This window comes from Acanthaster planci, linkage group LG20, assembly GCF_054643075.1.
Source record: "Acanthaster planci isolate LZ-2023a linkage group LG20, COTS_SCS, whole genome shotgun sequence".
Classification (NCBI taxonomy): domain Eukaryota; kingdom Metazoa; phylum Echinodermata; class Asteroidea; order Valvatida; family Acanthasteridae; genus Acanthaster; species Acanthaster planci.
The window spans coordinates 160,390-171,516 of record NC_141796.1 but is presented as its reverse complement, the minus strand read 5'-3'; the positions used below and the strand labels follow the sequence as shown (position 1 = coordinate 171,516).

The window sequence follows — 11,127 nt, the reverse complement described above, 5'->3', positions numbered from 1 at the left end:
CTCTCGTACAAAAAGTCACACTTATGGAGGACGAAAGGTGGCCATCTGCTTTTCTTCTATCAGAATAGAAGAAAAGCGGATATTACGTCTTTATAACGTGCTATTTTCGACTTTTCTGCCATCTCAAAAGCAGAATGAACATTTGATTTTAATGCATTTTCCACTTTTCTGCTAGTTCAAGAGCAGTAATGTTTTCCTTTTTTTTCTTTTGTTGGCTGCCGAAAAGTGGCTATCTGCTTTTTACCAGTCAAAAAAGCAGGAAAGTGGATCGAACGTTTTAATGACAATCGCGAATTTAACATTTCTCCTTTTGTGATACCGGAGAAGCAGATTTGACATAGGTGGCCAAATAGCGGCCATAAATGTTCTGAGCGTGAGCGTAACCTGGGGGGGTCAGGGTAATTATAATATGGGCGCTTTACGCATGCGTGTTAATAAGAGAGATCAGCTTTGAGCTATCAGTAGTTGAGTGGCGGCTCATTGTTTCAATGCACTGCTTTGGTCTTTGATATTTTTGTCGAAACTTTTCAATAATTTCAGTGCACCACATTCGATAAGAGCCCAATGGTTACGGTAGTGATTAGTAAGAACAAACTCTTGCAGATGGTGTTCGTGTCCCATGTATCGAGAAAGCGTGAATTTACAGTGGCTCAATATTGTCACTGTTCTCGGCCGAACGGCTGGACTGGATATGTACCTATGAGCAAGTACAAAGTTCACTGGCGATTTAGCATGACCAGACCTTACGGACGTATCAAAGAAAGGTTTCTATCCCGATACTGATCTCATGCTTTGTAAACAATTTTTCGAAAAATAATTTGTTGGCTTGGTTTGTCAGTATTTATTTTGAATTGCTTATTGGATTTTATTTTACTTCTTTGTCACAGAGTGCAGGCCCACAGCGCAGGCCCCCTGTAGGTGTTTTGGTATGGCAATATTCTCCATAATTTGTAAGTTCATGCACTTCATGCCCTGTCTACTTGATTTGGTTTTTTTTTTGGGGGGGGGTCAGGAATGTCTCAAATCACCCTTCAGTTTCAGTTTATATGAAGGTAATCGTCAGAAATCTACTAGTGAAATGTGAAGGACAGTCGTTCCTGACATGCCTGATGATATCGATCGGAGTTAGTCTTGTCCATGTTCTGCACACTGCGGTATCACAAAGCAGCATATCCTCCTCGTCTTGCAGTTCCTGTGAAAGAAAACCTTTTTCTGAAAAATTCTATAGAAGATTCCAGAAGGATCTCGGCTTTCTCTCTTTCTTTCGTTGCATTTGGTTCTACAAACAATAGTGTTCCAGAGGAACCCGCCGAGACTGAATGCTACGCTCATAAAGCAACCGTGCGCTGGAGCATTTGCTGAACGCTACTCGGCCTTCCCTTCACTCAATTTTGGACTTCGATTCATTCGTTATTTTTTACACATCAGATAACAATGATGTCAGTACAAACTGGAATATTGACATTTAACTTTTCATGAATAATGCCCCTTTGGAACCAGTAAGATAGACGAATACAAGATAAAGGTGAGTGTGGAAGGAGATCCCCAAGAAGCAAAGCTTGTCGAGTAGGGATCCCCATAACCGTCCGAGCAGTCACTCACACAAAATAGTACCGTTAAGTTAGTCCATGTAGCGATTTTTTCTCCATGTGGTGTTTTTTGTCTCCAGGAAGTTCCCGGGTCATGCCTGAGCCTGTACGACAGTTTGATGGTAGCTAATACATCCATCCGGTCCCCTTAACCTATTTTTCATTATGCTACTGTAGAAGTTTAAATACTGTATAGCCACGCCTTAAAAATTACTCCGAGCAGCGAGGTGGATGCTTTTACTACCAAGTCATTTCCCGGTCATATGGGCGTCTTCAGGATACTGATATTTCAAAAATTCTTACTCTGTAGTCTTTTCTCTGTGGCCAATAAGAGTCTACAGGCTTGTGGTATATGCCTAGTGTGAGGATTACACAAAATCTTTGCCAAATTGCCCCACTGAAAAACAAAGTTATGACCATATTTTGTGATAATTGTCGATCTGTATTACCACGCCGTCTACACCAGAGACGTTAGAATTAGCTAAATTTAACTTAACAACAGCAAGTTACAAAACATTTATATGTTTTATGGGATTTGGAGATGTGTTAAAGTACGGTGCATAAAGGCTTCAAGCTGAGAAGAATAGATATCATTAATCTTTAGTTTTATGTTTACACTCGAGCTTTTCTAAGATTGGACACGACCATCATTTGCAAAATAATTTTTGGGCAGTATGCGAATGTGGTCCACTGAAATTACTGAATATTTTCGAAAAAACGATAGCAAAGATCGTAGCTGAATTTTTCATAAGTAAGCGTTTTGTTCACAAACTTCCGGCACGTTAAAAGTTTAAAACTTACGCGACATGTACAGCTATGCCTTCCACTTAAAAAATTTTTCGTTCTTCTCTAAGGGCTAAATTAAAAAGCGGCCACTGGATGTACGCACCTGCTTTTCTTGAAGAAAAAACAAAACAAAACAAAACAATCTACTATTCAGATGGCCATTTTTCATCCTCCATACACACTTCAGCTCATTCCAAACGATCATTGGTCAACCAATTGATCATTTTTATAGTGGGGTCCAAGGCGTACGCGTGGGTCATCACTACCCATGGTAAGGCAATCACAGTACCCTCAGAACGTGGGGTCTGATGTCCGCTCCGCTCCCACGTGGGAGCAATGTCGGACCCCACAGTTCTGGGGGTACAACCACACAAGTACACAAAACTTAGCTTTTTCAATTGACACGTACATGTACATGTTCTGCATCATAACAATTTACATATATATCATCATATCAAAGGTGAGCGTACAGCAGGTATGACTCGGGCTACCACTGGCAGGTGCCTGGTAATGTACAAGGTACGGAAGTCAATTCATAGATAAAGCCCATCGGGGACAGAGTTCGTTAATATACGGAAGCTACTATATAGCCATTTGAAAGCAGTAACATGACATAGCTTAACCAAATTTAGCAGGGAAAATATGGGCAAAAGGATTTTAAAGGTTGAAATATATCCCGCTGCAGAAGTTCAAAAATACTAATTACAAGATTGCTGGTATAGTGGTACTGGAGTATAGTGCCTTATACTGTTCAGGAAGTAGGCAATAGGTAGCTTGCTGCTAACAAGGATAATGTACGCCAGAGGTGAACTGCATGTTGACTTAATTTTGAATGCGGTCCCTGCGCCGACCAATCCTGACACTGTGACATATTTTGTGCATTTCCCGTCTGCACATAAGTGAAGCAACATCTTCGTGCACATCAGCACAGGTAATACCACAAATTAGTCAATAATTTGGGTTTTGTGAAATAACAAAAAATAAGAAATATCAAATTCCGAATAGGCTGGCAAAACTAGTTCAGACCTACTATATCTATTAAGAATTATGAAGAATGCTTGCCCAACTTTGTTAAAAATGGAAAATGTCTTTTTTAAATGGAAGATCGAGTCATGAAATTTAGCATCGGTTTGGTTAAAAGCTCCATATCTTTCCAGTTCGGTTTTAAATCGCAGTTTTGTTTGGTTTTCCTTTTATTTTTCCCGTTTTTCTGTTTTATGATGTGATCTGCATGCAAGCTCGATGCAATCGCTAATTTAATTTCTTATGTGGTAAGAATTAGTAGCAATTCCTAAGGGTTGTGTGTATGGCACGTTTAGCAATGTAATTTTGTCTATTTACTAGATGTGCAGGTTTTCTCAGTGGAACATAACAGAACTGATACAAAAGGTGAAATTAAAATTAAATATAAACAGTAGCTTGTTTATATTGCCGGAAGCTTTTTGTTTTTTTTTCAACCGACAGTGAGTTTATCTTGAGAGACATGGCCCTCCCTGCCACATTCAGGAAGCTAGTAGCTACCAAACTGTCACAACACTTCAAGGATGCAGTGACTTTGCAGACTGTTCCCATGCTTAAACCAGGACCCAAGGATATCTTGGTTCGCAACAGGTACTTATAAATTAGAATTGTTTTTCCTACGTGGTATTTCAATAACCTTTAAGTTTGATCACAGTAAATGCAGTGATCGAGTCTAGAAGCCCTTAATGATCGAGTTGTTTTTGTGTTGGGGCATTGTTATCATCCTCCTCAAGAAATTCATGACTCAGAGCTCAGATATATCAACACAAGTAATCGTATGTTCTTATGTAAGTATGTTCCAAGTCTATTTTTGAACTTGAGAACATTTTCACAGACCTTTAAAGCTCTTGAAACAGTCATCTTGCTGCATCAAGAAAACATTCTCACCTCAGGAAAACATTCTCACCTCAGGAAAGCATTCTGTCAAACCTGCAAGTTAGTGTTTTTATCCACTGACCTCTGTCTCTTGCCATTCATCATTCACATTGTTGAAAACACCTTCCGCAATTACCTTCCCATTTGCCAAAACTCAGAAAAAAGAAACAATTTCATAAATATGAAAATCTTGAAAATCACCAAATGGCAGCCAAAACATCCAGTTTCACCAACGTATAGGATTTAGTTACTGTACAGGTCTCAAAATAAGAACAGGACCATTTGTGTTGACCTTAATTTTCACACTAAAGCCTCTCAACTCAACCTGAGTTTGGCTTGAACCCATGCAGTGGATTCAAACCTTTGTTTTGTCCAAGCCTACCTCAATCATCCAAAATCCTTCGGGTGGTTTTGGAGGATTTTAGAGGATTGAGGATGAATGGTGAATGAAGTACCAAAAATCAGTTTTGAAACTGGGCAGTTGGAGGATTTTGGAGGAGTGAGGATGTTCCTTAGTTAAAAGGCCCTAGTGGGTTAGGATTTTAAGGACAGTTCAACTAAGAAATGAGAACGGGTTGAAAAATCTCAACCCTGCATGGTCAGGTGGTTGAGTCCAACTGCAGTTGAAGTTAATCTCTGGGTAAATATGGGGTAGAATGGGGTTGAAAATCTTAAAAATGTGAATCGTTACCAATTTTAACCCTGCCTGGCCTAGGCCTGCCTTAACCCTGTGATCAAGTGTGAAAAAGGCCTTATGAGAGTGATGTCTTTAAGTTACAAGGATAAAATGTCACAAGCTAAGGTCGTCAACAAGTGGGATTATTTTACCCACTTTGGATCTATAGATGCTTGAAACTGGTTATTGGAGTTTGTTGTGTCTGATGGTTTTAGGTGCATTTTTAATGTAACAGATTTGTTGGGATAAATGCAAGTGACATCAACAAAACAGCTGGCCGATACAGCTTACACGATAAGCCTCCTTTTGAAATTGGATTTGAGGTAAGTGGCTTTAGATACCGCTCTGTCTTGCAGAAAGAAATCAGTGAACTCAGACAGTAATCAAGGGCAGATCCAGAACCAAGCTATTTGGGGCTGGGGCACTATTTTTGTTTGGGGGATTCCGAAAATTCCTTTGGCAACCTCTATGGCCCATCGATCTGAGGGGTAAAGCAAAATTTTAGGGCTGCTTACACACTTTGAAAAATTGTTTTTCTTAATGTTAAAACCGCCAAAACCCTGACCAGAAAACAAGAATGTGCAGCCGTGCAAGACAATGTTGCCATTATACAATATATTGTCTACCAGCACATTCAATAATGCTAGCATACACGATATATCCGTCAGTGTCAGCATATTTAGTGTCAACAGTATCCGCTTCAGTTGTATGGCACAATTAAAGCTGAGTAAAACAAGCAAGAACTATGTGCCACTTTCCAAGGGTGGGTCCGGGGAGGATGACTCCACCACACCCTCTTATTTATTCTACTGTTTGTTTTTACAGTATATTTCTTGATGGAGCATACTGGGTAATTTTGCATTAGACGTGCATGCTTGGTAATTCACACCAATTGTGTGTATTCCAGTGAATTTGTGACTTCATTATGGGTTTTTCTTTAAATTCATTTTCAGTCTGTTGGCGAAGTTGTTGATTTCGGTAGTGAAGTGAAAAATGTCAAGATTGGTCAAGGTGTGTGCTTCATGCATAATGGAGCTTTTTCTGAATATCAGGTAAGTGTGTAAAACTGTAACCCCTGTATCAGGTTAGACATTTTCAGAAGGAAAATACTATTTTCTAAAGTGAGGAAAGGTTTAATTTAATAGAAAATGTAATGTTTAATAAGATTTCGATTTCAGTTGTTCCAGTGTGCCAATTAATTATTGTGCACTATACTTATATTTAAGATCTTAAGCTCTTGACAAAGACTCCTTTGAAAATGGCAAGTAAGAGAACGGAAGGCTTGAAACTGTCTTGGTGTGTTTGTAGGTTCTTCCAGCTAAGATGGCCAGTCCAATCCCATCCATTCAACCTGAGTACACAGCATTGTTGATAAGTGGCATGACAGCAGATATCAGTCTGAGGGAGGTAAGATCAGGTGATCTATTACATCTGCCTTAGAGTTACATCAAGGTGTAACAAACATTGTCTGACATATCCATGTAGATATCAAAGTGTACCTCAATATTAACAGTGCCAATTCTCAGGGATATCAGCCTCAGGAAGGTAAGGTCATGTGACCTTTGATGACAGGTATCTGTTATATCAAGGTTTAACAAACATTGACATGTCTAGACAAGCATGCATTATATGTTTAACAATGTCTCATTGTGATTTTGATTTTGTGACACACCATGATGTGTACTGTAAATATAAAAAGGTGGGAAATTGACATCTGTGTTGATACATTCTCTGGGTACTTGAGAATAAAAATTCATTTGAAAATTAAGTGGTCTTCAGCTATCCCAATTATGTGTGCATAAGCTAAGAACGTCGGAAGGATTGGGAAGTTTTTAGTGGCAGCTAGTTAGATGGATATCATTACTGTCAAAATTCAAGAGTTTAGAATTTCGACTCCATCTAATATTCAGTAATGGGTCAACCTGCCTTTGCATATGCAAATTTGGAAATAATTGTTCGTATTGATGTGTTCAGGTGGGAAGGATTAAGCAAGGAGAAACAGTGCTTGTGACAGGTTGGTTATTATGTATTCATGTCCGTCTTAAATCAATATTTCAATACGATGTGTTATTTGTTTGGCCTAACAGTTTAACATCTTTTACAATCTTCTCCAGGGAGATTGTTTAAGGAAGAACCTTGCTGCTTCATTGCACAAATCAGTCCATCATTATAAAACAGTACACTGTCAATTATCTAAATCCTGTGGAGTTTAATGTTGATGATGTGTAATAAATGCCAAGATTCTTGCCATTAAGGACAGTTATATGCTTAATGGTTGCTCTTCTACATGCAACTTTGTAATCATGAGGCATAAAATGCAAATGGGAAGATTGGAATAAGGAGAGGGGTCCCTGTTTCATCTTGGGATGTTTCTTCTTTCAGCTGCTGCTGGAGGTACCGGGCAGTTTGCGGTGAGTATCATTATGCCCAATTTTACAGCGCTGCTTAGCACACGCTAAAGGAAGCTGCATGTATTTCATGGAGACCGGAAGTAGTAAGAACAGCCAATAGCTTGCTAACTTTGCTTAAACTTAGTGACGTAACAATAGAAATCTGTATGTGTGCAGAAGCCTCATGCCAGAACAACTGATTAAGTTTAGCAGATATTTTTGCAAAGTTAGCATGAATTTTCTGCTATTAAGTAGGTCCATGAAATTGGACTTGGATTATGCCATCACTTGCACCTGTTGATGGTTAGCAATAAAGCACTATCTTCTTAATTTCACAAATAATTATCTTGTTGCTGAGTTGGGATGACAGGTTTTCTGTCTTTTCTGTTCGAACTGCTTGTTAAACTACTTCTCTTCCATCTACAGGTTCAGTTTGCTAAACAAGCTGGATGCCATGTGATAGGAACATGCTCATCCGATGCCAAAGCTGAATTCCTGAAGGTGGCTGGTTATTTGTTTCTTAATTTTTGTAAGGGTGGAAAGACCGCTTCCAATGCAAGTGGAAGTTACATTATGTGATGGATAAATCATTGTGAAGATAGTCAGTTTTAAGAGTTTACTGTCTTGCTAATAACAACCTAAACCTTTTTTCCTGGCAGTACGTTTTCCTTGATAGTTTCTCAGGAAAAAATCTTTTCCCTTTCTTCTTATAGAGTCTTGGCTGTGACAGGCCTATCAATTACAAGTCAGAAAACTTGGCAGATGTTCTGAAGAAAGAATACCCTGTAAGTGTAGAGCTGTCTGCTTTAATTTGGTCTTTGTTTTTCCTGTTGTGTTCTTTTCTTACTGGTAGATTTTTTTGTTTTTTGGTTTTCTTGAAATCAGTTCAGCCATTGTCTGCTTGTGTAGCTGGAAGATTTTGAGAATCTTGACTTGTTTCTAATGTGTCACTTTGCTTTCATTTCAGACAGGGGTTGATGTAGTCTATGAGTGTGTTGGTGGAGATATATTTCATACTTGCCTTCGCAGGTAACGACTCTAACGTTTGTGGATTTATTTCATGAGTGAAACCCAGAGATTCCTGTCTTCAAAGCATGAAGCAGCTTAGGCAGGTTAAAATTAAAAACTCTGAATAATAGAAGCCTCATGAGAAAATGTTGAAATTAGACTTCATGTGTTTTAGTGTGGATAGTCAATATGGGTCATATGTAATTACATATTATTACATTGTGCACTGCCAGAATATTTACAGAAGCGACAAGAGAGGTTTCAGCTGTGTCCCCAATTTATAGGGTCTATGTTGTTTGTAATTATTTATGTCTAGTTTGGCGCCAAAAGGACGTCTTATCACCATTGGCTTTATCTCTGGATACAAGGAAGACGCCGTTGCAGCACCAACAATTCATCCAAAAGAAATGCTTGGGGTAAGAGTTTAAATTAATGTGAATTTATAAAGCAAATTTTGTGTGATCAGGAGTACATGTACATGATTGGGCTTCATTTGTCCTGCTTATCTTAAAGCTCCTATCGAAGTCGGCCAGCATAAATGGTTTCCTTATGCATTCTTACACTGACCAATGGCTGGCATCATTCGTCAGACAAGCTGATCTCTTAGCCAAGGGGTCACTCAAAGTAGGAGTTGATCTTGGTAAGAACAGCGACAAAGGACCCTTCAAGGGAGTAGAGGGAGTTATGGATGCCATTGATGTAAGTGAGATTGATTGCTCAGTCTTGTTTATGATAGAATTGCTGACATAATGAAGTTTTACTGATTGTGATTTCAAGATTGTTTCTGGTTTTTAGACTTTTCCAATGTGAATTCTGAAGTCAAATATCCTCTTGAATTTTTCTCATTTCTTTTTTATTTCTTGCAGTATCTGTATAGTGGCAAAAATAAGGGCAAGGTTGTCGTGGAGATGAATGCTCCCCTTCCAGCTGCTGGACTGTAATTGGACATTCACTGAAATCAAAGGCTTCCAATTGGTCAATCTCTAACACTAAAGGGCTCTGGTTGGCTAGTCAGAGAAATTTAAGACTTTCAATTGGTCAGTCTCAAGCACTGAAGAATTTGGACTGGCTAGTCAAGGAAAGTTTTTCAATTAGGTCAGGCAGCACTATTGATGATTGGCTAGTTAGTGAAATTATATACGGACTTCTAATGGACCAATTGTGCCCAATGAGTCACGTGACCTAGAGTATCAAACATCAAAATGGGATCCCCTCATAAGTGTGACATGAGTGTCGTTTACCAAAAATAAGCAGTTGATCTGTAAGGTACTCCAACTACGGGTGTACTGAGCGCTATATCGAAACTCGGCTTTGATGTTACATTTATACATGTAATTGTGTACAGTATATGCAAAACCCTTTGCACTGAAATTGACCAGCATTTGGTTTGCAAAAGTAAAATTTATCTATGGAGCTGACCTGGGTGACTCTGGTCACTTGACTCAAATACCTTTAAAAGACAAATCTCATTTTAAAAGTCAGTTCTACATGGTAAGTTTATGTACAAATAAATACTACACGAAATAGCCACTTAATTCGCCACGTCAGCTGCAGCTTCAGAGTAGGACATAGGAATCGCAGTCTTTAGATAAGCTAAATGTCATAATGTTCTTAATTTTCTATCCCTTTCAGTGATTATAGATGGATGTCTTGGCGATTAATTTATAAGACTATACTGGTACTAATAGAAAAAGGAATAGCATATGGCTCAGAAAATGTGGTAGGCCTACACATTGACCTTTTCTATGAAATTATGACAACAGGATGAAGTAGGATGATTATAGACGATGAGTCATATTGCGTGACGTTGTGGGAAAATGCCGACTGGCCCACCAGGAGGTCCTAAAGTAATCAAGGGGCAGAAAGCGATAATCCCTGGACATACAATGGACAATGCCTGGTGGCATGTGCCACCAGGTAATGATAAAGATAATCCTTTTATTAACGGCCTGTACGTGGCGCCGGGTGCAAATGGGAATAATCTTTCGGACAAATTTTTGTACTTCCAAGGTACTTCGGAGTGAGCGATGGTTGACTTAATCCTTGGACACTAAACGAGAGAGGGCGGGCACATGCTAACGGTCCTGCGGTAGGTTACAACACTGAGATCTAATCATACAGGGACACAGAAGGAGTTTGAACTGCCGGGGCTCTAACATCTGGCCAATTACCGCTTTTTGGCGTGCCTGGTATGTCCATAGCCAGAGCGCAGCAAACACTTGCTACGTACCATCATCTGTTTCACAACCCCGAAAGCCCTTTGTACCCTATGATCGCCGCCGCAATTTGTCAATGGTAATATGCATCCTAAACACTGTAAAACTTCGTGTACTGAGGCATAAGACTTTGAATATTCATGCCAATTGTTGGCGCTTGATGTGATCTCACGACATCATTGCTTGCGCAGTTGCTTGCATTACGCTGTGTGCCCTAAATCTATAATATGTGCCTGCAATCATTGCCCTTAATGAACTCATTCTTCTGGAGTTATTTTGGGAATAAATTGCACAGTTGTTTACAAGATGTTGTGTTTTGTTTGAATCATTTTATGATGTTTGTACAAAACCGTATTTTATGAGATTTCACTCCTTGTGATGAAATGTAGGTAACTTGACAGAAACTCCTTATAGTTGCCGAAAAGGTATTGCTTGACTGCCCAGGGGGTCTTTCTGCTTGACTACCCAGGGGTCTTTCTGCTTGACTGCCCAGGGGGTCTTTCTGCTTGACTGCCCAGGGGGTCTTTCTGCTTGCCTTTTGCCTGACTTAATCTTCATCATCCATG

The 11,127-nt window shown here is 39.3% G+C and overlaps 1 protein-coding gene across 2 annotated transcripts; it reads left to right on the top strand.

Moving 5' to 3' along the window:
• The first annotated feature begins 1,333 nt into the window (after positions 1-1,333).
• LOC110975453 (prostaglandin reductase-3-like) lies at positions 1,334-10,868 on the top strand. Of its 2 annotated transcripts, none has more exons than XM_022227967.2 (13): positions 1,334-1,525; positions 3,840-3,986; positions 5,183-5,270; positions 5,901-5,999; positions 6,256-6,354; positions 6,922-6,961; positions 7,330-7,358; positions 7,764-7,838; positions 8,051-8,122; positions 8,305-8,366; positions 8,662-8,761; positions 8,859-9,044; positions 9,212-10,868. In XM_022227967.2, exons 2-13 carry the CDS (start codon positions 3,859-3,861, stop codon positions 9,284-9,286), a joined length of 1,053 nt encoding a protein of 350 aa, XP_022083659.2. In that variant the 5' UTR covers positions 1,334-1,525; positions 3,840-3,858; the 3' UTR covers positions 9,287-10,868. The 2 variants fall into 2 exon arrangements, with proteins under 2 accessions (XP_022083659.2, XP_086986726.1); XM_087130600.1 differs by lacking the exon at positions 1,334-1,525 and adding an exon at positions 3,022-3,306.
• The last annotated feature ends 259 nt before the right edge of the window (positions 10,869-11,127 follow it).